Source organism: Oreochromis aureus, linkage group 7 (genome assembly GCF_013358895.1).
Source record: "Oreochromis aureus strain Israel breed Guangdong linkage group 7, ZZ_aureus, whole genome shotgun sequence".
Classification (NCBI taxonomy): domain Eukaryota; kingdom Metazoa; phylum Chordata; class Actinopteri; order Cichliformes; family Cichlidae; genus Oreochromis; species Oreochromis aureus.
The window spans coordinates 55,473,321-55,500,591 of NC_052948.1; the positions used below are offsets into that span (position 1 = coordinate 55,473,321).

General features: G+C 40.0%; 1 protein-coding gene across 1 annotated transcript; it reads right to left on the minus strand.

Annotated features, from left to right (window-relative positions):
* Positions 1-3,756: 3,756 nt before the first annotated feature.
* LOC116319147 (carnitine O-acetyltransferase-like) lies at positions 3,757-19,873 on the minus strand. Its single transcript, XM_039614762.1, has 11 exons — positions 19,583-19,873; positions 18,060-18,178; positions 17,752-17,805; positions 17,054-17,219; positions 15,621-15,795; positions 13,895-14,073; positions 12,083-12,183; positions 10,224-10,343; positions 8,180-8,302; positions 6,568-6,703; positions 3,757-6,192 (listed from the first exon to the last, which is right to left on the minus strand). The coding sequence occupies exons 1-11, from the start codon at positions 19,871-19,873 to the stop codon at positions 6,070-6,072; spliced, it is 1,587 nt and encodes a 528-aa protein (XP_039470696.1). The 3' UTR covers positions 3,757-6,069.
* Positions 19,874-27,271: the final 7,398 nt, after the last annotated feature.

Below are 27,271 nucleotides of genomic sequence, written 5' to 3' on the forward strand. Positions count from 1 at the left end.
CTTAAATCTTTAATAAGTTGTGCTGAACATTGTACAATGTCTTCTAATTTGATATGACCAAACTTCTCATTAGTGATAACAATTGACTACAACTGATAGTTTCTTTTTGCCAGCATAAACATTTGTTTGACCAACAGTGTTGGTCAAGTTACTTGAAAATAGTAATTAGTTACTAGTTACTCGTCCAAGAAAGTAATCTGGTTACTTTACTGATTACATACTTAGTTACTTTTTAAAAAACATGATACACAACCTGAATACGTTATAAAGCAATAGACCTTTCAGACCTATTTTTCTGCATAATCCATCATAAAATTAAATCAAATGAAAAAAGTATTTTTAAAAATTGTTTTATTAGTTTTAATCTTTTAGCATTATGCACATTGCATCAAAGAAATTAAATTATATGCAACAGAAATTTGTTTAACATTTAAACCTATTTTCTGCATATTCCAGCATATAAAATAAAATAATTTATTGTGTTTACACACACCCTTTCAGATAGATGCGAGTAAAACACAGCAAAATAAATAAATAAAATCAAAGATTCAGCAGTACCAAATCCTGTCGCTCTTAAATCCATTTTCACCTGTTTATCAGGAGTGGGGCTGGTGGAGGTTTGCCTGGTGCTGCAGCGGTCATGTCAGAGGGGCGGATCCGGGGATTTCTCTGTGAATTTCACATTCCCGTGGCAGCATGCTAGGCGCTTGCTCAGATTTGATGTAAAATTTTTTGCTGTAGAAACAAGTTTTCTTCCCACACAGAGTAGAATATTGCCTAAGGCAAGCAGTAAAATGTAAAAAGCGTAGGTCCAAGTATGGAACCCTGTGAAACTCCATAATTGACTTTTGTATTTCAGCTAAATTCCCCATTTACATGCATAAATGTGAACCTGTAAGATACAAATGATCCAAACCACTGCAGTGCAGTTCCTTTAATAATGTATAAAATATTGTGGACAATAGTATCAAATGCTCCACTGAGGTCTAGCAGGACAAGCACTCTGTCAGAGGCCATAAACAGATCATTCCTAACCTTCTCAAATGATAAACAGTGTTGGGCAAGTTACTTTGAAAAAGTAATTAATTATAGTTACTTTTTTGAAGTAGTAACTAGTAACTGAGTTAGTAACTGAGTTACAATATTCTAAAAGTAATTAATTACTTGAAAAGTAATTATTGCGTAACTTTAAAAAAAAAAAAAAAAGTTTAATCCTCTGGGGTCCAGGGTATAATTAGCCATTTTTGACCACTTTTGATTTGACCTCTACATTTCACGTTTAAAAACTATTTACTTTGCCTTGTTTGGTATCATTCTTTTCAGCACAACCTAACGTGTCTGAACTTACAGTTATGTTTTCATTTTGACATACTGTATTAACACAATTGATCTAAAAATCAGACAAAAACAAAAAAACAAACAAACATAAAATCCGAGTAGAAAAGGTTATATTTTTTACTGTAACAACCACAAACATGTTTTCTGAATCATATTTCATAACTTTAAATGTAAATATAAATTGTCAATTTTAAAATCCTATGTACAAGTTTTGCAAACAACAAAGTTATTTGCAGCCATTTACCTTTTACCCCTTTTTTGTAACCATTTCAAACTATTTACAGAACAGTCAGGTGTTCTGGATTCAATAAGATGCCACAAATTATTTGTGCCACTCCCAAAAAAATAATTTCTGTCCACTATAAAGGAAAACATCACAGCCTGATACCTGCAGGTCTGACAGCAGCAGGTGTATCACTCCTGTTCTCTACCAGCAGTCAGCAGTCGCCTAATTGTTCTGAAACACAACACAAAACTATCCACAACACTACACACGACAACACATTAACTACACACTCCAAACACGCTAAACGTCACAAATTTCTCACATCTTAAAACTCGCTCTCTCTCTTTTTCTGCTGTCTCTCTCTCTCTCTCTCCCCCTCTCCCTCTGTCACACCTAAAACTTCCCTGTCTTCCTAAACAACCAAATGTCATGTTGCCATATCATTTTTTTGTTTTTATTGGTCGACATGGTACATTTTTCCACCAACGTGAAAGGGCTGTTTTTTGGTTTGTTTTGTTTCTTGTTTTTTGGTCATAAGCAGAGAGTGCTTGCTAGCGCTGTCCTTAGACTGTAAACGTGACGAAACTATTGAGGAAAAAACGCAGAGTATATATTGTTTATCATGACTCTGGTTTTACGTGGCCTATTAACACAATTTAAAAACTGGTATATATCACCTTGTTGCTTTGTAATCCTGAAGTGGTCATGTGATTGGCTTACCAAGACTACTTTATTCTTCTTCAGTCAAACAGCAGCACTTATGCGATTGTTTTGCCCCCTAGCTCCAGGTGTTGTGCCAAAAAGTGATCGTCTGCCAGAAAGTGATTGCCGTCCGCGGGAGCGCGCGCAGCTGCTTAAAGCTGTAGCGCCCAGATTACTTACATAGACAACTACTTCCGTGCAGCTGATATAAGATGCGGTAAGCTGAACACAGCTTCAACCGTCTGTTGACAAATAGTAACGCGACCGCACCGCATTTTCTTGTTAGTAACTGTAACGGTGTTGTAACGATAGGAATAGTAATTAGTTAGATTACTCATTACTGTAAAAAGTAACGCCATTACTTGTAACGCCGTTATTCCCATCACTGATGATAAAGTACTGTTTCACACTATTACAGTATTTTAAGCATTTAAAAAAAAAAAAGTTAGAAATTAGGCGATAATTAACCAAGATGGCTCATGTAATGCTTTAATTAATGCCACCTCATACATACCTCAGACCCATGTGTGGCCTGATGTATGAGGTATGAGAGAGAAAGTAAGTAAATATCAGAAGTTATTAAACTTGCTGTATTTAATGACACATTGTGGGATTATTGCAAATATTTTTAGATAAATCTTTATTTGCAAAGAAATTAAATGTTAGCTACGATTAAAGGAATACTTAGCTTAGACTCAGCCTGGTTAAAATGCTGAAAAGAAACCTGGGGTTCTCCCAATTTTCTTCATCAGTGACAAACGGTAAGACGTCCTAGCTTTAAAGAGGGCTTTCAAACTTTCTGATCAAATTATTATCCCAGGCCAAATAAAGATTTTCTAAATGAGTGTGCCATTTACTCTCCAGGTTGCTTTCTTTTTCAGAGAAACTACAGTATCCAGGTTTGTACGTGGTGAGGATGTTAAGGCTATTAACAAGATAATCTACCTCTGCGGGAGTAAAGTTTAGGTAGGGGATTTGCATTGTGTTGGCACTTAAGATGGTGGAGAAATCTTTCTTAAACTTAGTTGTCTTTTCTTAACCTCCTACTGAGGTTGCACAGGTAGTCCAATTCCACCAGGATGGTAAATCAGTATTCACCATTGCCAGCAAGTTTGCAGGGTCTCTTAGCACATTATGGAGAAGATTCCAGGAGACAGGCAGTTAACTCTAGGAGAGCTGGCCAGGGCCTTAGAAGGTCCTTAACCGATCAGCAGGATCAGTATCTGCTTCTACATGCAAGGAGGAACGGGATGAACAATCCACCCCACTACCCTGGTCATTTTAAAAGTAGCTTGCAAGCCCCCAAAAAAACCACAAAACAAAACAAAACAAACACCCCCCCCCGCCCCAAACACACACGTGCGTGTTGGCTCCCTTGTTTTAAACCCTTGCTTCTTAAATGTGTTTGCTGGAATCAGCACCAATCATCTTGCTTTACTTTTAAACTTCAGCTCTCTCTCTGTGGTAATCCTAATTGTGATAACATTTTATTTGGGCATGCACATTATTATTATTTATTTATTTATTTTAAATGTAGACCAAAAGCTCTGACCAGTAGACTAGTGTGTTAAAGGGAGAATCCTGAACACCCTTTGCATTTTTATTTAAAAACAAACGTCCATTTAAAAAAAGAAAAATTTTATTCTTTCTGTCGTTTGCAAAAGTGCAGATGACTACTGCCTTCATTTTTGCTTTTGGAATGGTCCAAACACAGTGGGTCCCAAACTTGGTAACAAGTGCTAACAAGTCTGGATAAACACAGAATTGTGGAATGAAACTATATTTTAATAAAATTACAACAGCAAAGCCTCTTAGTCACATTCTCATTCAACAAAAGTGAAAAGCCACCACTTCACTCACGTCTTTGTTTTCACAGTATGGTCCTCATGTCCAGCAGTGCATCCTCCACAGCTTTTTTTAGCTCTTCTGAATTATTTTCTGTGTTTGTTTTGAAGGCTGACACCACAAAAGTCATGTCATCCTTCAAAAGAGTATAGCATATATCATACGTTTTATATTGATAAGGACCAGCACATGGAAGACAACCAGATTTGGACGGCACCTTGTGAAGTAGAACAAAGTTTGACATAGTGGTTAATTATTGTGTTAAACCATATGATATGCACTTCTGTGAGAATGATTGAAACCTGTTTAGCAACACAGCTAATACCATGACATATAGCGCCTAAAGGTGTCCTTGATCTTAATATGTGGTTTGTTTGTTTTTTTTAATCATAACTATCAGTTGAGGCTGCTGTCTGAATACAATAAAACAAAAATAATATTTAAACAAAATATAAATGAGTCCCTTCCTCATCAGTTTGGAAAGATACAAATTGGAGAAACATTAACCATTTTTTGCAGCAGACAGAAGTTTGATTATATGTCTCTAGTAATATAATACTATTAACATATTGTCAGCTCCATTTCAGCTGTGCTCCTCACCTGACTAGTAGCAAGTCGATAGTCAAAAACTTTACCGGATATCTTCACAGACGCCTCGTCTGTGAAGATATCCGGCATGGGAATATTTTTCTCAGTTGCTTGGTGCTGTAGACCCAGGAAGTGCCCAAAGACTGTCTGTCCACTAATTTCCTTTTACAAAGAAGACAACTCACAATATTTGCACAGGACTAAACATGACCTGTAGAGTGCTTACACAGTATATTTCAGACAGTCTCAGCATGACAACAACAAAAGAGTCTGATTCTTTGATCCATGTTTGCATGAGGTTTTTTCGTTCCCCATAGTTTTATATCCTATGATCGTCTTCTTAAGCCTAGATTATAGTGACATGGACATGTACAGCTAAGTAGTCATTCCTGATATACTTCTTTGAAGTCCATCGCCTAGGCCCATGTGCAGGTGGTACATTTTGATGAAAAGTTTCATTTTGAAGAAAAAGGTCATCTGGTCTCAGATTCAAGTGGATGCTAGCAGACCGGCAGATACACAAGGGATAGTGAAGGCTTTGTGTAATTATACAGTCTCCATTGAGTTCTATTACCCATCCTTTGTTTTTACCACGGCTGTATAGAGAAGACTACAATCTAGTCATAATTCTAGATCGTTAGGTAAATACAATCTCTGATAAACTATAAAAAAACTAAGGCAAAACAAAGAAGCAGTGTAGGGATTTTTAAGAACGGTTTTATTTTTTAAAATGACAGTTTTCTGCTCTTGGAGCATTCAACGCCAAAGAGAAAGGCCATCAAATCATTTTAGAAGAGCAGTTGTTGCTGCCCATCAGTATGACAGCTTGTCCTCTCTTCCCCATCTTTGCTGTTCTTTCCTGCATTTATTACCTTGTTGGCATCAGTGTGGAGTAGAGTTCAGCATCTTTACAGGCGTCTTAAACTTTACACTTTTAACCATTGCCAATTTATGTCAAAATAATGTGTGTCACATGTCCCCATAATTTACATTTATAGCATATTTGAAGTTTTCCAGAAATATCAGACAGCATTTTTTGTACAGTGTCTGCAACAATCATCTGTTTCAGTGTCTGTCGCTTTAAATCAACCTGGCTGCTGCACTGCCCCTTTCAGGAAAAGATCTGAGTAATGGAACAGCCAATAGGAACAGCACAGCTCATTCTGTAGTCTACACAGCTGCTCATACAGACTAACAGTGTGACTTCCACCACTCTCAACAATGATGTTATTTTTGAATACGGCTGAAAGATATGTAAATACAGAGCTTGTTAGTGGTGTTGTGTTTACCCAGCCTGGACTGAGAGGTGCAAAGTTTGTAAGCTGATTTTTACTGTAGTGTGTGTTTATGTTAACATTTTGTTGTCCTATTTAACAGGAACAGACTGCCACCAAACTGAAGCACTGAGCATTTTTGTCATTAAAACTCACCATGTTAGTGTTCCATTTGTGCACTTCTATAGCTTTCCTCAAAAGATCCACTTTCTCTGTGTTCTGTACAACAAGATTACAAGTTACAATTCATCACTTGTAACAGGGTAGTGTTTATGACTGAACTTTGTAATCTAAAGCATTACGTAGCAGCATCATGTAAATAAGTGAAACTGTTAGCTTACTTCAAATGCTGAAGTGAGACCCAAGGAAAGTTGGCAACAGAACAGAGTGTTCTGCAGGTAAAAATCCCATTCAGATTCTTCATGGGGATTGATTAGTCATAATGCAATCATCCACAGCAGATGTACTATGAGCTCTGACATCATTTTCTGTGGCACTGAATTTTATTTTCAGTGTCAAAGAAAAATAACTCTACCCACAATCCTAGAGTGAAATACCTGCAACCCCCCTCCCTCTCCCTAACCCACCCCATACCTTCTTGTTTGGGTCATTAAAAGCCATGACAAAGGCAACTGAGGCACTTGAAGTTGAGGGGATTTCACCTACACGTCCCTGCCTGAACAGTCGCATGGAAGCTGCTTCATAAGATGCACAGTGCTGCCGGTGCACCCTGCCAAGAGATTGGAGAAAAATATTTTAAACAACCTGTGTTCCAAAATCCAACCCCAATTCCAAAAATGTTGGGATGCTGTGTAAAAAGAAAATATAAAGAGAATGCAATTATGTGCAAGTCAAAGCTATGTTCTAGTCACACTAGAGTATTTAAAAACATTTACCACCGTTTGGTATTCCCACTTTTATCACATGTGAGAAAACTCAGGAGACCAGTTGCTGCACTTTTGGGAGAAGAATGTTGCTCCATTTTTGTCAGACGCTTCTAGCTCCCCAGTCCTGGTCTTCATTGTTGTGTTTTTCATCGCAAAATGTAAAAAAAATTTTTTAAGTGATGAAATATCTGGTCTGCAGGGAGGCCAGTTCAGCTCCGGCCCTCTTGTACTGTGACGCCACACAGTTGCAGTACTCAGTTTAGTATTGTTTTGCTGAAATTTGCAGGGCTTTCACTAGTAAAGTGCTGATAAGCCAAACGATGTCTCTCTAGTGTGGAGAAAACAAGGTTTGTTTTCAAAAAACAAAAATGTCAAGTCATCTGACTATAGAACGGTTTTCTACTTTGCCTCAGTCCATTGTAAATGAACCTTATTCCATAGATGACAACATTTCTGGAATATATATTCACATGACTTTTTACTTTACATGTTAAAGCTTTAACCTGCATTTGTAGATGGCACAGTAAGCCATTTTCATTGTGCCATCCACAAATGAAGGATCATCCCTTTTGTAAAGTCTCGACATTCCATTTTCCCCTTTACATTTTACACAGATTTGGAATTGGGCTTGCATAAACCTGGAGAATTGTTTGCAATAAAACTTACAATAGCTCAAATACAAATAGTTCATTTCTTTCCGTCTGAGACTAAAAGATTTAGTATCATCTGTAAAATCTGCACACAGACTCCTGGTGACTGATGTTCTACCATCCTAGACCAATGTTTCAGTCAACAGAGTGGGGATCCATTGTAACGCTGGAATTTTTAGAATGCATTTATCGCTACAAAGCATGGCTAATAATAAATATAAAGTTTAAAATGTCAAAATTTTGTTGGTGCAGCCTAAACCTTCTTTAAATTGAGAATTGCAACCATCACCAGTCTCATACAAATGACTTCATTACAACTTAACAGTTGTAATGAAAATCTTGCGCCAGGCCCTTCAGAAGGGTCAGCTGGCAACAATCTATATGCCTAAACTTTATAGCCTGCTTAGTAATTAGATTAACAAAGAAATACGGGTGATTTTGATAAGGATCAACATTTTATGTGAATGTTAAATAAGTTTTCCTCTCAATTAGGTCTATACAGGAAACAAAACAATTGTTTCTGTGACTACACCATTTTGTGTTTTCAAAGAATGAAGTGTGAAGCCAGGTTGTTACTATTAATGAGTTCAAGATTTTCTGTTGCATCTTAACCTAGTGAAGAAAAAGTCGGCCTACAAAAACATCTCCATAAAGGTTTAAATGACTCACCTGTAGTAGGCCAGCTGTATAGCCATCTGTATGAAAGCATCAGGGCTCATCTTGTTTGCTTTTAGAAAGTTTTTCCCATAGTGGTTGAATGAGAGAATACTGAAATCCAGGTCTTGGACGATTCTGTTGTGAAGAGGATGGGATAACAGATGTGTTTGTGTATTGCATGCTCCTGTTATAAGTATTGCTATTAAAATATGTATATTTGTCTTTTTAAGTATGGAGAATGGAGGTAATGAACTATGAAGTTTTGCACTGCAATTTCTCTTTTAAAAATCAGGTCATTGGGAGAGGTGGCACCAATGGAGGGAGGCAGGACAACACAATGTATAAAACAGTAACTAATGATCAAATGGAGACTGAAAAGTGTGTTTCTTCCTCACTCATGTCAGTACATCATGGGAAGCCCCAGCAACCTGCACCTATTGCAGTGTAACTAAAGAAAGATTCAGGGTCACCTGATCTAGCCCTACCTATATGCTTTATCAAACAGGAAAGCTTTAAGCCTAATCTTAAAAGTAAAGAGGGTTTCTGTCTCCCGAATACAAACTGGAAGCTGGTTCCACAGAAAAGGGGCCTGAAAGCTGAAGGTTCTGCCTCCCATTTTACTTTTAAATATGCTGGGAACAACGAGTAAGTGTGCACTCTGAGAGTAACATGTGCTAATGGGGTGATACAGTACCATAAGGTCATTAAGATAAGATTGAGCCTGATTATTCAAGACCTTGTATGTGCGGAGCAGGATTTTAAGTTGGATTCTGAATTTAACAGAGCTAAAGATAAGCCAATATGCCGTTTTTTTATTAGTTCACAGCATGCAATGCGAAGGACAGCATGTATAATATAAAACAGAAGCGGTCCCAGAACAGATTTATCTGGAACACCATAAATTAACCTTAGTGTGTAAGGAAGACTCCCTATTTATATGGACATCAGATATGGTTCTAACCACTGCAGTGCATCATCTTTAATTCCTACGGGATGCTCAACTGTGTAATAAAATATTACAGTATTATCGAATACTGCACTGAGTTCTAGCAGGACAGGCACAGAGAAGAGTCCACTCTCAGTCATGTTTGTTGCCTGGATAGAGAAGAAGAAGAAAAAAAAAGTAATGAACCCTGTACATAAAGTTACATCAGAGGGATGGCTATTTATTCATTTTAAATGTTTAAAATTATATGAGACAATTTTCTTCTCAGACTCTCTCAGCCTAGCTACAGTGTTGAAAAGAAACCTGGGGTTATTTTCTTCCCCCTCAGAGCCCTCATGACATTATGGCCCACAGAGGGTTTTCCATTTCAATGAGCCTCTGTCTACAGCTGGGGGCTCATTTATAAACCTTTTAGTTTTAAAGTTGTGCTCCGTTGATGGTTATTTTGAAGCAAAGTTTAGTCTGTTTAGTCCATTTAAAAGCAAACTCTGGTTCATTTGTGCAGGTGTGAACATTTGATCACACTCTGGTGTGGATCAAAACAACTGCACTGAGACCCTTTGGAGGAGGTGGTCTCTGTACGGTTCCAAATGAACTCCAGAGCTCAATGCTCATACTTATGGTATGAGCATTATCTGACCAATCTAAACTATCTATAAGGTGCACATTTCAAGTTTGAGCTAAAAACTTCCCATAGCAACATACAATTTGCATTCTCATTGGAGCAAGGTACTATGGATGTGCAAAGGTCTGCATGGGCTTACAGCTAGCTGTGAAATGAACGTAAATTCTCTGTTCTCCAATAGTCCGGGATTACAGCGCCTTCTTCCCATGTTTACTTTTGTTGCTCCTGCCCCAGACACATTTGGCCAATGAGCGGATTGAACATGACGCATTTTGTTGCGCTTGAGGTTTACTTGGATTATTCTGTGCATGAAAACAAACCAAACCACAAGAAGAGTTTACAAACTCATTTACTGATTTGAACCAAATGAACTATAGGTGTGAAAACACCCTTATTCATGTTTATTTGGGTTTTTCCTCTATGGATGGATTTTGTTTTCAGTGGGCCTATGCAGCTAAAACTTGAGCAGTAGCTTTTGTACTCACTTATCAATGCTTCGTTTGGCCTCCTCAATTGCTTTTTTGATGTCAGCTGTGATGTTGAAGTGTAGTTTCTGAGGTGTGGGCAAAGGCACCGTGGAAGACTCCATGATCTCTAGTTTCTTGCTGTTTCCAAAAAGGAGACAAATATAAATAAATAAAATAAAATACAAATGACAAACAGGGAATGCTACTGAGGGGCAGAAAAAAAGCCAGCATAAGTAAAACAATGTCTTATGTTAATGGAAAACCAGTCTCTAGATTGGATTAGATTGTGGTTTCAATCTGGAGTTGCCCAGTAATTGAAGTTGTACTTTCACAGCGCTACCCTGGGCACTCAAAGCCTCAAGCATCCCCAAAGACACTTTTTTATGTCAAGAAAGCCAGGATTGAAAGAGATCCCATCCCCAAGAACATTTTTTTAACCCTTTGTTAAACATTAAAGATAAAAACCTGAGTATTAATCCACATTAGTATAAATAGCTCTAACAGGTTACACCACCCTTTTAAAAGTAACAGATCAATATAAAGGGGAGCTGCCAGAACAGGAGTGGCTGGTAGAAGAGCTCCCGGAAAGTGGCATTCAAAACTGGGCAAGCCCCCTCACCCATCAGCTCATTCGTAGCCCTTTACTGCCTGCTGGATAATACTCATGCGATCAAAGACTGGACTTTTTAGACAGAGCTAAGCCAGCCTTCTTGGATTGGGGTTCTGGTTCCACAGATTGACAATGCCTAAGCTTTTTGTCTAAAATTTGTGCACACAATCAAAAATAGTTGTAACTGGAGGTACAGATCTTCCCCAAGGATACTTTGACATGCACACTGAAGTAGCTGGTGAATCCATCCTTTGGCATGGGTTTTATAGATTGTTGCTTCCCTGCACTTCTGGGCTAGAAAACAAGTCCTGAATGTTGTCTGTCCTTATGTGCCAAAAGTCAGTTCAGAGTAGCCAGCATTGTTGAAGTTGTTGGGTGGGGTGCTAGAGAGTACACCACCAACCAACCAACTTTGTCCTACAGGGAGACTTCAACAATCATGTGGGCAATAACAGCAAGACCTGGAGGGGTGTGATTAGAGGAATGGCCTGCATGATCTCAATCTGACCACACTCAGATTGAGATCAGTCTGTCCATAACATGTTCAAACATAAGGGTCTTCATGAGCAGATGTGGCACCAGGACATCGCAGGGTGATATTTTTCTTTTTCCTTCTTTTTAAAAAAAAATCCTATTATATCTGCGGCTTTATGGTCTGAACACTCGGGCTGAGCGGTCAACTGAGCATCACCTTGTGGTGAGTTGAGGAGGTAGTGGTGAGGATGCTGAACAGGGTTGGCATGCCTAAATGTGTAGGGATTCACTGGGATGATCTGGGAGAGGCCCCTCTGCTCCAGGAGATCTTTAACTCCTCCAGTAGAACTCATCTCAATATCCTATTCAGGAGTGAGGTGCTCATGGGAATGACTTTTGCCAGCTCTGGAATGATGTGGATGCTGTACCAATCCATTGTGGTTAAGTTAGCTGAGGGAAGGGAAGCTGTTTATTTAGTTGGTCAATCTATGTCCCCATGTTCACTTATGGTCAACGACTTTGGGTAATGACTGAAAGAATGAGTTTGCCTTTACAAGCAGTGGAAATGAGTTTTCTCTGAAAGTTCTCTCCTTAGGTTGTTGCTTCCATGTCCAAGCCCCAAGCACAAGGATCAGTCTATCCTTTTGTCTTATAAATTTAATGAAAAAGAAATACACTTGTCTTTGTTAGGGGAAGAATAGTGTATTTTTAGAAGTCACCTTGCCTCATAACTCAGCTTTTGTTAACAGACCAAACAACAATAGAACACTATATTTTTTGTATGTATACTTACATGGATGCTAAAACATAATCAGTCAAGGCCATACCAATTGTACCATCTAAACAACTATGTGAGACGTTGTTACCAAATGCCCCATCTTCTCCAATAATGAACTGAAAGAAAGAAGGGAAAACAGCCGTTAGCATTACGTTTCAAGCTGGATTAGTCTACATCTTTCACTAATTAAGACATTGTGCTTCAGTTTTAGTTTTGCTCTGTAGATCTTTAGACTGTCGGTGAATTGTGATGCAAGAATACAATTTAATTCAATACATTATATAAGGCCAAATCATAACAGTTGCCCCAAGATGCTTTATATTGTAGTGTAAAGACCCTATAATAATAATAATAATGATAATAATAATAATAATAATGAAAAACCTAACAATCACATGATCCAATTGGGTCATATGGTACTGTAAAATCTTAGTAAGATGGAGTGTTTATTCAGGACTTTGTATGTTGTGAAAGTATTTTAAATTAGATTCTGGATTTAACAGGGAGCCAATGAAGAGAAGCCAGTATAGGAGAAATCTGCTCTTTCTTTCTAATCCCTGTCAGTACAAAATGCTGCAGCATTTTGTATCAACTGAAGACTGTTCAGGGAGCTTTTAAGATATCCTAATAATAATGAATTACAGTAGTTCTGCCTAGAAGTAATAAATGCATGAATTAGTTTTTCAGCAGCACGGTGGTTAGCACTGTTGCTGCACAGCAAGAAGGTCCTGAGTTCAATTCCACCATCAGGCCGGGGTCTTTCTGTGTGGAGTTTGCATGTTCTCCCCGTGTTTGCGTGGGTTCCCTCCGGGTCCTCCAGCTTCCTCCCACTGTCCAAAGACATGCAACTTGTGGGGATAGGTTAATTGGACAATCTAAATTGCCACTAGGTGTGAATGGTTGTCTGTCCCTGTGTGTTGGCCCTGCGACAGACTGGTGACCTGTCCAGGGTGTACCCCGCCTCTCGCCCTATGACAGCTGGGATAGGCTCCAGCACCCCCCGCGACCCTGAAAAGGATGAGCGGAAGCGAATGGATGGAATGGATGGATAGTTTTTCAGCATCACTATGAGACAGGATATTTCTCATTTTATGCTTATGCAAAAGAAAGAAAATCAGTTCTATATATTCGTTTAACATGCTAAAGGACATATCCTGGTTTAAAAGGTCTCCAAGATTCCTCACAGTATTACTGGAGTCAAGGTAATAACTTTGAGTGTAACAGAGTTAAATACCATATTGCTAAGATTTTTGGGACAGAGTACAATAACCTTGGTTTAATCTGGACTTGGAAGGAAATTAGAGGTCATCGAGATCTTTAAGACATTCTTGCACTATAATTGTTGTGTGTTATCCGCATAGTAGTGAAAATTTATGCTATGCCTTGTAATTAAACTACCCAAGAGAAGCCTGTAGAATGTAACCAGAACTGGTCCTAGCACAGAACCCTGTGGAACTCAGTTAACATAATTACCTTAGTGTGTTAAGAGGACTCCGTTTACATGAAGAAATTGGAGTCTATTAGTTACCTACTGCATGCTCTAGTCACTGTAATAATACATCATTGTCCACAGTACTGAATGCAGCACTTAGGACAATTACAACAACAAAACAACTAACTTTTCAACCTAGTTGGACCTAAGGTTTTAAAGTTAAAATTTATCATTTGTTAGAATATTCTTTGTATTCATTTCTGTGATTTGTATCCAATTATATATGCATTTTTAAAATACTTTATAAGTGATGCTAGAATTTTTTGTTACCTTAAAGAGCAAACCATTTTTGTGATACCATACAAATGAAGTTTGTCTACTATGAATCAAATCACCTGTAGTGATTTATCAAACCAGCGGTTGGCACTGTTCCACTGGCTGCCTCCTCCATGCATCATCTGGAGGACATTACATCTGGTGTACATGTCATCAGGCACTTGAGGCATGGCTTTATCCAGACATACTACACAGATGCTCCTCTGGATAGCTGACAGCGCTTCTTTGTTGGTCTTATCTGGACACAAATGCAACAGACAAAGCATACATAATTCATGCATTCATATTCAGTCTTTATTCAGACAAATACTTACACCTTTAGAAGTTAATACAGCACTTGTATAATACCATTGATAATAATAATTTGAAAAAAAAAAAGTTCATTGTTGACCAAATGTTGCAGTATATGATAGTCAATAGAAACTGAATTAGCCAGAGCTTTATTATGTTGTCCATATAGGGAAACACCATTTTAATACAAGGGTCCTCTCAAATGCACTGTTATCTTGTCTCTGTCCCCCTGTCCCAGCACTTCTGCTTTTCGGGGGATTCTTGGTGTCTGTCACCCGGATTATCTCCTTCATTTCCCCTGTGATAATGCTGACTTTACTTTTATTCACTAGTATTTAATACCAAGACAACTGAGTGACCAAAAGTATTACAACCATGTGGAATAAACTTTTGATCCCTTTGCCTCTAAAACAGTCGTTTTGATGACAAGGACCAGGCCGCAAGGACCACTCTCATCTTCAAACTGACTTTGGGTGTGTCAAGATGGTGATAAGACTAGGATAAAATAGATATAAGACTGAGTCAGTTGATTGTAAGGGGTCACTTATATGCCATTTGTTTGCATTAACCATCAAATCCTAAGCAGTCTGTGTGACAAGATAGTGTTACGGTGCCAGTTTCATAAATGCATGCATCACCTTGGGGTTTTTTGCAATGTGTGGAACTCAAGGTACTATTTGCTGGGGAGGATGAGGTTGATTTTCCTGCCTCTGTCCAATTGTCCCCACCTCTGCTAAATTAATTTTTTAGTGTTCAAAGCAGGTTTAAAAACATCCCCTCTACTCTTTGCATTACACCTTGAAATCAGTTGTAACAATACAAAAACAGATGGTGGAATAAATGATCTCAACTGTCTAAGGAGGAAAGCATGAGAGTGGGAATACTGTGCATATAAGTCATATGCACAGTATTCCCACTCTCATGCAACACAACATACTGTTTAGTAGTAGCACAGTCCCATTAACAGCTGCATTTTGGCCAATTTATATAAACGTTCCTATGCTCCGTTAAGTCCAGTTCTGCTCTGTTTCAATAAATTCCTAGTATTATTACTGAACAGGAATGTGTGAGGTTTGGCTGTAAACACTCAGAACAACAGGACAGAGGTTTCTGAGCTCAGTTTAGTGGAATCCACTGGTGCCCATTATACCCTTATTATGAAAACATCACCACTCTCTTCAAATTAATGAACACTCATAGTGGCAACTCTTATTCCACATGCTCTTTTCTACCTTTTTTTTTAAATGAAAAAAAAAAAGAAAGCTATGCTATGAGATCAACAGGGGTTTTCAGAGATTCAATAAAGCAGTTTGGTTTTCACTGACTACTTAATATAATTTTCTTACATGGAGAACTTCCAGTTTTACCTGGCCTCATATTACGTTGTTTCATTTTAACATCAGTTTAGCGCTTGCATTGCAGTGTTTCCCAGTTAATCCCCCTTACATATACATTAGCTTCTTTACACCTGTACAAAAGCATAATTGTGCTCACCTTGGATCAATCTGTCATAGCATTTGCTCCAGGAGTCACGATTTAAGGAGGTGAGGATGCCAACGGGCTCTGTGCTCGTCTCCAGTGAAGAGCTGCAGATTCTCTCCAGCTGAACACAAAGCTGGTGCACAGTCAAAGGAGTCCCATCACTATTGTAGACCTCCAGCATAAAGAACTGAAGAAAGGACACACACACACACACACACACACACACACACACACACACACACACACACACACACACACACACACACACACACACACACACACACACACACACACACACACGGGAAGGGAGTGTGTGAGAGAGTGAACTTGCCCACCATAAGAGAATAAAATAACTGGTTGTAAAACATTCCTTCAGAAATTTGGGATGTGTATCATCTGACATAGATCCATTTAGCACAGAGTTTAATTTTTATTTACACTTATTACCAGAGTGACTTTTGCCATGATCACCATCCCACACAGTCTGGGGCTTTTGCTAATCTGCAGCATCAGTGCCAGAGATGCCAGCAGGATCAACAAACTGATCCTCAAGGCTGGAAGCATCATTGGTCAGAAATGAGGTACAGACAAACTGCTCTACATCATGGACATCACTGCCACTCAAATCCACACTTCTGAGGCAGCAGAGCTCCTTCACCCTCTGATGGATTCAGCCTCGCTGCTATAAAGGATGCTTCAGGAAAAATTTCCTATCGATTTCTGTAAAGCTGTATAAGAACTCCTCATTCTGTGACAGGTGAACACACGTCAGGCATAGGATCCCAAACATACTTTGTTTTATACCTTCATGCAGCTGTTTTTCTTAGATTTATAGTGTACATATTATTTATTAAAGCAATTTGAACTTCTCATCTACATGATGTCAGTCTAATGTTTTTGTTTTTACCCAACTTTATTTGCAATTTTGTGCTTTATTACTGTCGTAAGTACAAAAAATCCTCCACTCGCTCATATTATAATGCCCTTACCAGGAGCCTGTGGCAGTTTTTGTGCGAATGTGAACATGAATGTCTGTGTCGGCCATGCAGCACACCAGTGGATTGATGTTCCTACCACATACCCAAAGTCAGCTGTGAAAGGCTCCAGAATCCAGGATGGACTTTTCCCCGAATAAAATGATTTATATAATAAATGAATTGGCAGAGTTCCTAAAAATCCTTGTCTCTAGTGCCTGTGATATACATATCACTGTTTATGTGCTCACTTGAGGGTTGAATCTTAACAATATTGGAGAAGTATGATCTGTGGATTGTGGAAGAAAGCAATTACAGTTAGCACAGTGAAAAGTGTGCATTCTACACCTTTTAAACTGCTTGATCTTCAACTTCACTTTTTCTACTAAGATGTATTATAACACCATTCTTTGTAAACTGATGAATACAGTTCCAGAATGTCAGACAAGTGTGTGATGATGTGCTCCTCACCTGACTGTTGTATGCCAATGTAATGCATCTGGAAGGGTAAGAAGTCTTGCCATGGAACACAACCGAGTCCGTCTCCAGGCCCGGAATACGGCATGATGATAGCATTTGGGAATACTGCTTCATACACAGGGGTTTTCCTCCCAGGTAATCAACTGGTAGCGCCTCACTGTTAAACATGATGCCTGTGTCAACAATAACTTACTGTTCATGTCTGAAGCTATGGCACTTTGATTAAAGTTAAACCTCAGCCACATGAGAAACAAGGACTTATTCTTATGTGTGGGAATAACACTAAACAGTGAAAATATGAGTATCAGCTTTATAAGGGAAATGCAAACAATTTTAAACTGCAATGACCTGAAACTTCCAGGGTATGATCACACGATGTGTTTATGGTATACCTGGAACTTAGGTCAATGTAACCTTGGTAGCTCCTCAGTGCTTTCCATTGCATCACAATTACCCATTTCCCTCCCTCCCGACAAACAGGCCTAGATATTTTCAAATGTTATCAGTACTGGGTGGAGGTTTGAAACGCAAATGACTATACTGTAGTGATACAGTAAACCCAGATCCCGTTAGCACCCTTCTGTTGACAGGAGGTAATCACAGAATATTGAATTTTAAATAATAATTCTCAATACCTGCCACTTTCTAAGCTTTTTGATTTTTGTTTTACTTGATCTGATAATACTCACTTGTCAATCATTGTCTTGGAGTCCAAAATAGCTCTTATCACTTTGGCAGCACACCTAGGGAGAGAACATGTTTATTTAGATAAACATTTGCATGGCATTGACATAATATAACGTCCATAATATAGCAATCAGAAACGACCAAGATTCAGACCTTCAGAATCCATTGTGACAAACTACCAATCCTATCATTTGAGATCATTTGTGTTATGCAGCCTTAACACCCCAAACTCAGCCCAGGATTTTATTTTCATTGCATTTTCCTGTAGACCCCGCCCCTTCATAATGCAGTATACAGTTAAATAGTTCACCTTATTTGTCCCTCCTCATCCCTGAAGTCCATTCGGGGAAAGGAACCACTGTTATTTGAATAAGCCACCACAGGCAGACGGTTGTCAAGATAGTCAGTCTGCACCATATAGTCTGTTAACTAAACACAGATACACACATACACACATACACACATACTCAATTTGATCAAGACGCTTCATTTGGAGAAGACTATTCATGAATTTGTAGTGTATTGTGAAAAAAGGGGGAGGACCCTTTTTTCCGAAGGGGAGAAAAAAAAGAAAAAGAAAAAAAAAGGTATCTTTACTCACATACACAAATAAACAAAATTAAAGATAAATTTACATAAAATGCCCCCAGAAAGTCAGATTTGGTTCCTTTTCATGTTTTGTTTTGTTTTGTTTTTTTAATAATTTTAGGTAAGTGCAAGAATGTATTACAGTCCACCCACAAAATTCAGGATTGTGTTTGTGCAACAATAAGTTAAATGCAGTTGATAACGTCTGCACTTTCATTGAGAGCTTGCTAGTACTCAACTAGTACATCTGTTGATCTATTCATGCTGCAGTTTATGAAGATCTATATCACTGACATCAAGTCATAATTAAAAAAAAAAAAAGTTCTATAGTGAGTATTGTGAATTTTGAGCATACAACTAGAGGTACTTAAATGTATATTGCCAGGTTGACTAACAGACAGAAGACAGAGTAACAGTGGTTGTATAGCAGCTTAGCAATTTGAGTCCACTGTGTAACAAATGGGGCAGAATTTAAAGGCATATAAATGTAAATTACTTTAGTGCATTTAATTTCAAAAAGATGGGGGGAAAAAAAAATGTTTGCTGGGAATTCAGTGGAACAGTCTTTCTGAAGGCCAGGGATAAAGCCATCCAGAGTATCTGATTAGACACCATTTTTCTTTAGCTTTTAGGCCCAAATACAGCAATCTAATTTTTTTCTGAATTTAGAAATAGAAAAGCCTTTTTATTTGTGCCATCTGGCTTCATGGATCAACATAGCTGGGCACCATCTGCATAGCAATAAAAATGTATGTTGTGTTTTCCAATATTATCAAATTGAAACATAATACATTTTAAATCAGTGTATTACATCTCCTTTAATACCATTGAAGGCTTCTACTCTCTCTAGTAAAATGCTATGATCAGCATTGTTTAATGTTGCACTCAGGTCTAGTAGGACAAGCACAAAGATGAGTTCACTGTGAGAACATAGTTGCTCACTCCTCTGCAGTCTTGATAAGAACTGATAATTATTAAATGAAAAAGGTTAGAAATTTGTGTACATTTAGCCAAGACAGGACAGGTAAGAGCTTTTTCAGTAAGGAATTAATTTTACCAGCTTGAAAGCTTGTTAATAATGATCAAATTTAAAAACAAACAAACAAAAAAGTCAAGTTTTGAAGATTTGGATAAAGTAATTCAGTCACTATTTAAGGCTAAAGGAATATGAGGCTCAGAGCTCCCTGTGAGTTTTCATAACTGTCGCACCTATAAGTTACCCTTCAGCACTGCTGTTAGGCTTACCCAGTTGTCAGTATTGTGAGCCTTCCTTTCTAGGCCTTTTTGCAGTTTTTCTCCAACGCCTCCTGGTTTCAGGAATTCTTGCACCAGCTGTTTTGTTCTCTTCAGCTCATCCACCTCCACAAAGGGCTCCAGGAGGATGAGGTAGCGCTCACAGGTATGCTGAAGTGTGGGCACTGGCTGAGTTGGCAGGGCTTGTTGATAGGTCAGGCATCTGCCATTAACCCAAGTCCTTGATACAGTCTTCATCAAATGGCAGGAACTGACTAAGGCACAGGGATTCACCATGCCCATCTTTACCTGATAATTACAAGAACTACTGAGATGAAGAACAATATGAGTAATAAGAGAACGGTCTAGCTGATCAACAGGCAGTGAAACAATATATGAATTGAAATCCATCCATCCATCCATCCATCCATCTTCATCCGCTTTATCCGAGGCCGGGTCGCGGGGGCAGCAGCCTAAGCAGAGAAGCCCAGACCTCCCTCTCCCCAGCCACCTCCTCCAGCTTATCCGGGGAACACCAAATGCTTCCCAGGCCAGCCGAGAGATATAATCTCTCCAGCGTGTCCTGGGTCTGCCCTGGGCCTCCTCCCGGTGGGACATGCCCGAACACCTCACCCAGGAGGCGCCCAGGAGGCATCCTTGTCAGATGCCCGAACCACCTCAACTGGCTCCTTTCGACGTGGAGGAGCAGCGGCTCTACTCTGAGCCCCTCCCGGATGGCCGAACTTCTCACCCTATCTCTAAGGGAGAGGCCAGCCACCCTTCGGAGGAAGCTCATTTCTGCCGCTTGTATCCGCGATCTCGTTCTTTCGGTCACTACCCACAGCTCGTGGCCATAGGTGAGGGTAGGGACGTAGATCGACCGGTAAATTGAGAGCTTCGCTTTTACACTCAGCTCCCTCTTCACCACGACGGACCGGTGCAGCGTCCGCATCACTGCAGCCGCAGCACCAATCCGTCTGTCGATCTCCGGCTCCCTTCTCCCTCTCCGTGAGTCGCTACCTTATCGTGGTGGAGGGGTTTGTGTGTCCCAGGGAACCCAGGGGCTATGTTGTCTGGGGGCTTTTGCCCCCTGGTAGGGTCTCCCATGGCAAATTGGTCCTGGGTGAGGGTCCAGACAAAGAGCGATTCAGAAGACCCTTATGAAGAGAATATCGAGGGAACAGTTTACCCTGCCCGGGATAGGGTTACGCAGGCCCCGCCCTGGAGCCAGGCCCGGGAGGGTGCCCGAGGGCGGCGTCTGGTGGCCGGGCCTTAGTCCATGGGGCCCGCCGGGCACAGCCCGAAGAGGAGACATGGGCCCATCCTCCCGCAGGCCCACCACCCGCAGGAGGCGCCATAGGGTCGGGTGCATTGTGTGCTGGGCGGCGGCCAGGAGCGGAGGCCCTGGCGGACTGATCCCGGCTGCCAAGACTGGCAATAGGGACATGGAATGTCACCTCTCTGGTGGGGAAGGAGCCTGAGTTAGTGCGTGAGGTTGAGAGGTACCGGCTAGATATAGTCGGGCTCACCTCTACGCATGGCTTGGGCTCTGGAACCAGTCTCCTGGAGAGGGGCTGGACTCTGTCTCAGTCTGGAGTTGCCCCTGGTGAGAGGCGATGGGCTGGGGTGGGTATTCTAATATCCCCTCGGCTTGCTGCCGGTACGTTGGGGTTTTTCCTGGTGGATGAGAGGGTTTGTTCCCTGCGCCTTAGGGTCGGGGAACGGGTCCTGACTGTCATCTGCGCTTATGCGCCGAGTGGCAGTTCAGAGTACCCAGCCTTCTTAGAGTCCCTGGGGGGGGTGCTGGAAGGTGCCCCATCTGGAGACTCTGTTGTCCTGCTGGGAGACTTCAATGGGTGGTAACAACAGTGAGACCTGGAGGGGCGTGATTGGGAGGAACGGCCTCCCTGATCTGAATCCGAGTGGTGTTTTGTTATTGGACTTCTGTGCAAATCACAGTTTGGCCATAACGAACACCTTGTTCGAACATAAGAGTGTCCATAAGTGCACGTGGCACCAGGATGCTCTGGGCCGCAGGTCGATGATCGATTTTGTAATCGTATCACCAGACCTGCGACCATATGTTCTGGACACTGGGTAAAGAGAGGGGCTGAGCTGTCAACTGATCACCACCTGGTGGTGAGTTGGATCAGGTGGCGGGGGAGGACGCTGGACAGACCCGGTGCACCTAAACGTGTAGTGAGGGTGTGCTGGAAACGTCTAGCAGAGGCCCCAGTCCGTGAGATCTTCAACGCACACCTCCGGCAGAGCTTCAACAGCATTCCGAGGGAGACTGGGGACATTGAGTCCGAATGGACCATGTTCAGCGTCTCCATTGCCGGGCTGCTGCAGTGAGCTGCGGCGCAGCAAGGTGGTTGGTGCCTGCCGTGGTGGTAACCCCCGAACCAAATGGTGGACACCAGAGGTGAAGGGAGCCACCAGGCTGAAGAAGGAGTCCTATCAGGCTTGGTTAGCCTGTGGGACTCCAGAAGCAGCCGACAGGTATCGACAGGCCAAGCGGAATGCGGCTCGGGCAGTGGCTGAAGCAAAAACTCGGGTGTGGGAGGAGTTCGGAGAGGCCATGGAAAAAGACTTTCGGACTGCCTCGAAGAGATTCTGGCAAACCGTCAGGCGTCTCAGGAGGGGAAAGCGGTGCTCTACCTGCACTGTGTATAGTGCTGGCGGAGCGCTGCTGACGTCGACTGAGAAAATTGTCAGGCGGTGGAAGGAATACTTCGAGGACCTCCTTAATCCCACTGACACATCTTCCGAGGGGGAAGCAGAGTCTGGGGATGAGGGGAATGACCCGCCAATTTCTGGGGGCGAGGTCACTGAGGCAGTTAAACAACTCCTTGGTGGCAGAGCCCCTGGTGTTGATGAGGTCCGCCCCGAGTTCCTGAAGGCTCTGGACGTTGTAGGGCTGTCCTGGTTGACACGCCTCTACAATGTTGCGTGGAGATCAGGGCAGTACCCTGGACTGGCAGACCGGGGTGGTGGTCCCCATCTTTAAGAAGGGAGACCGGAGGGTGTGTTCCAACTACAGGGGGATCACACTCCTCAGCCTCCCTGGGAAAGTCTATGCCAGGGTGCTGGAAAGGAGAGTTCGTCCGCTAGTCGAACCTCGGATACAGGAGGAACAATGCGGTTTTCGTCCCATTTGAAATAAGACTAAAAAAACCTGAAAAACTTTAACATTTTAAAGTTTTGTACTTTTCTGCATAAATGATCTAAAAGATCATCCAACTTCCTTAATCTCCAAAGAGTAGATGATGTACTATGAAACACATGATTGATTATTAAATTTGCTGAGGTACTGATACAATATTCATATTCAATCGGAAAAGAGACAAGACTTTAAAGATTGGTCATTAATTTGAAGATGAAATGATGAGTATAAGTGTGTGTGGATACAAAGCACTTTGGTGTATATTTACATTAAAAAAAAAAAAAAAAAAGCAAAGCACTGTACGAATGGGTGCAAATGGGTGATGTTGTATAAAGCACTTTGAGTGCTGAAGTAGAATAGAAAAGTGCTATATAAGAATCAGTCCATTTACCATCTATAGCGAGACGGTTCTGGGTTTGAATCCAACATCTAGCCAGGTGCTTTCTGTGTGGAGTTTGCATGTTCTCCTCATGTCTGCATGGGATTTCTTTGGGTACTGTGGCTTCTTCCCACATCCCAAAGACATGCAGTTGGTAGGGTTAGGTTAACTGGAGATTCTAAATTGGTCATAGGTCTGAATGGTTGTCAGTCTGTGTTAGCTCTGTGACAGACTGGTGGCCTGTACCCATTTATTACTTATGCAGAATAGTACAGCTGGGATGGTCTCCAGCTTTTGCATACTTCAAATGAGCACTTTTATTATGATTTTAAATCTAATTATTCATCGGTAACCTGAGAGAGACAAAACATAGGTGACAAAGTAAAAAAAAGATTCTGGTACAAATCAGACAGTTTACTGATAGACCTCTGATATTAGTCACCCATATAGTAACAGACTCAAAAGTGGATCTGCACTTTTTATTTAATAATAATTAAAACTCTTTGCTAAGGTTTATGACCATTCGTTATATTTGTTGATGTAATATCAGCCTTCACTGATCGATGATGGCTTCCTCACAGCCACCGTTTCACATTTAATTAACCTTTCATTTTGGGTATTTCAGTATATTATTAGAGGATGAGACATTTTAAATAAGGAATACAGATCAAAAATGTAAAATAAGCTGCTATGAACAGATCCAGATGTGATGAGCTGGGAAATGATCGAGCCAAATTGGATCAGGGACTGAACCGATCTGGCTTTATGATCTAAAATGCAATCAGTTATGGATCCGTTCAGCCATCCAAGTGTAACATCCAAAAAGTTACATTATTATCAGGTATAGTTAAATGAAAGGATATTGCTTACCACAGTTCTGGTGCAGAATCTCAGTATCATATTTCCACAGAATGACGCTGGACGGTATTCACCAGCGTAAATTAAGACGATGAGGTGTTCGCAAACGAAGAACTTAGCTCCCAACACTCACACGAATGCCTTACCTAAATAAACAGGATAAATGCGGAGTGTGACAGGTTCTCCGGATTTAATGGTTTTTCCATGCAGGTTTATAATGTTACTGAGATACATAAACCAATGCTATATTCAGATTTAGCATGCCCCATCTGGTGGTGGACAAGCTTCAAAATTCTTCAATTCTTGAAGAGACTGTTCCCTTACTTGCGTGCATCTGAGAATCTATCGGTTTGTTAACCACATGGGTGGGGATGATGCCATATTGTACTGTCACAGCAAGTATTTAAACAGAAGAACAGGTACAGACATAGCCAAAATTATATTAATATATAGTTGTTGTTTTTTTAACTTACTTTAAGACGCCTTGCAGTACAAGCCAAGGGAGAAGAGCAGGGACTTAAATAGTCAGAGTTAAACAGATCCTAGAACTGATGGCTCTTCTTAGCGATGTTCCACCAATAGGAATTTTCCACTTGTGGGGTTTACACCAAAAGCAAACTTCCACCTGGGTATCTTTTTCTTTGAGCGGTCTTATGAGCTGGTTAAGTTAACTCAGTAAGTTAACCCACATGAAATGGATGGTTTTAGCAGCATCTAGTTTCATCGACCATGTGACTTTTATTCCACACTAAATGATCCCTATGAGTGCCACCTATTCTCGTCACAGACATTATGACATGATGATAAAATTGTGTAGGATCTATAAAAAACATAAAAAAGATAACTGGAAAATGCAACATTGTTGCAAAAAGGACACAGTTTATACTGCAGAAAATCATTAATCTGGTTATTTAGCACAAGGAGCATTGAAATCAACATTTTCATTTAAGTTAATGATTTTATCTCTAAGTGTGCTCTCAGTGTTGCTGTTTATTTAAATTGGATCCATCTATATAATAAAACTTACTCCTCTAGAGCATAATAACGGAGACATGGAAATCAAATCAAAGTGAATCAATAATTTTATTTATTAAATAGGTATTTTTGGTGTGTGTTCTGTGTTGGCATTGCTTATATCTCTAATATATTTGATACATTACCGATGCTCATCAGGGAACCAACCAGTTAGGATGCTACTAAAAATCTTCAGACCCTTCTAGTCTCCCTGCAGAGGTCTGAGAGATTTTCCAGGAATGGTGATACTGTTTTCTGGAGAATTAATTGGTCAGTATGCAGATTTCTTTCTGCTGATTAATCTACAGGATAGGTTCCACTGACAATCAATTCTCCAGAAAATAGCCTTGCCATTCCTAGAAAATCTCTCAGAGTAGGTTAGGTTCGTAGAATAATTTACAATGGTGATTTATGCTGATTTACCCAAGCTGAAACTTTTACTGCAGCCTTCTTTCCCTGTGTGTTCCACATACAAAAACGACTATAAAAGATTATTAGATGCAAAGTTTAAAGTTAAAGTTAAAGTTTAAAAAGTAAAAATACCCAAAACTAAATGGATTATTCAGGGTTAACCATGACTCGACTCTTTTGTACTGTTAAAGAGGAAGGGATGAGGGAGGGGTCACTTGAGGCAGGCCCTGCAGGCTCTTATCTAGAAAACATACAGTAAATATAGACACAGCTCATCTGATGTTTATTGAAGATCTAAAAGATAAGCTTTTGAGGGAAAGAAAAAACACTTCACAGAACTGTAAGGCCAAAATCCCTGAACAGGGTTGCTTCTGTCATGTGAGATGCACTTGTGCCTTTATTCTCACGCATCCTGCCCAGAGAAGTCTTATGCCAAGTGAAAGTGATGGTAAGACTAGAAACAGTAAAACTAGTATCATCATCAGATTTTTTCATGTTTTAGCACCAAAGTTATAATCATTGGGGAACTAAAACTATTTTTACATGCTTGGTTTGCCAGATGTGCAAAAAACCTGCAAGAGATTACAAGTGACACACTGTACAATGTACCTGACAATATCCTAATTTGCCAAAAACTTTAACATGAACTTGCATTTCTTTCTTTGAGCTGATTTTTCACTGTCTGTTTTGTAAATGCAAATAAGGATAGCTCATCCAATCACCATAATTTATAGAAAATTCAAATAAAAGCTATTTAGTGCTTAAACTCAGATGAACCAATAGGGCTGAATGGAGACCCAGCAATGACACGAATTGGGATAGGATCCTCCACATTCTAGATGCTGGCATTGGTAAAAATGAAGATGGAGGATGGGTGTAGCTTCCCAATTAATCTGATTACCAATGTAGTGTAACTGAATTTTGATAATGTAAAGGTAACCTGGATAAGTTGAACTTGCTTTATTGAATAGGGCTCTGATTGTCTACTCCACCTTAATTGCTTCCATCAGGGTTCCCACCTGTGTCTCAGAAAATCATAACTAAACCCAAGCTGTGACAGCAGATGGTTCAGTGCTTGATCAGAAGATGATTAACTCGGGTAACAATAAACAGTAGATGGCAGCAATAAAAAATAGCCCATCTACCCCAAAGAAGAAGAAGAAGATCGATTGTTCTGTTTGGTTGGTCTTTATATTTCAATCAACTCCACCATTACCTTCATCTTTTGCTAAACCAGGAAGAACTGTAGCTGCTGACAGGTAACTCCAAAGGCCAAAAGAAAAAAGAAAAAGAAAAGAAAAAAGTGGCAAAACTATTAGCAAACTGTGCACCAAACTCATTGTTTTGTGTTTAAACAAATGTACCAATTTATTGGTGACTGTAACTTAAAAGTGGTAACGATGTTATTTTAATACTATTGAAAATATGGTAATTATTATTAACTATTAAACCATTCTATTTGCTTTATTAACTGCTGCAGAGAAAATGAAAACCTCTCATGTGCCTTTTTACCTGGTTTACTTAAGATAATTGTGTTGTTGGGGGGGGGGATGCATTTATCATTTCCTTTAACCAGAGGCTTTTCTCTTTCAAATATTTTCTCAACAGCACTGTGACCTGACAGTTAAACAGGTTTAACAATTAACTCCAACCGTGGAAGCTAACTGAAAGAAAAATGTTGACAATTCTGAACAGAATTATAGTAAGTAACATGCTGGCTTTTGTTAATGTAATTGTGTAAATCATTTTCCCTGGCTCTTAACAATATGGTTTTTTTTTTTGTATCACTATTAAGATCTTATTTTAATTTCTCTTACAGAATTTAATGTAGTAACTAAAACATTTTTGCATCTGTCAGGTGAATGTTGGAATG

Bases quoted from the DNA above. Each gene is read 5' to 3' on its own strand.
- LOC116319147 (XM_039614762.1), bottom strand. From the start codon at position 19,873: ATGGGCATGGTGAATCCCTGTGCCTTAGTCAGTTCCTGCCATTTGATG. The intron at 18,179-19,582 runs GTAAGCCTAACA...ATCTGTGTTTAG, and splicing joins CTCACAATACTGACAACTGG to TTAACAGACTATATGGTGCA. The intron at 8,303-10,223 runs GTGAGTACAAAA...TCTTCACAACAG, and splicing joins GCCAAACGAAGCATTGATAA to AATCGTCCAAGACCTGGATT.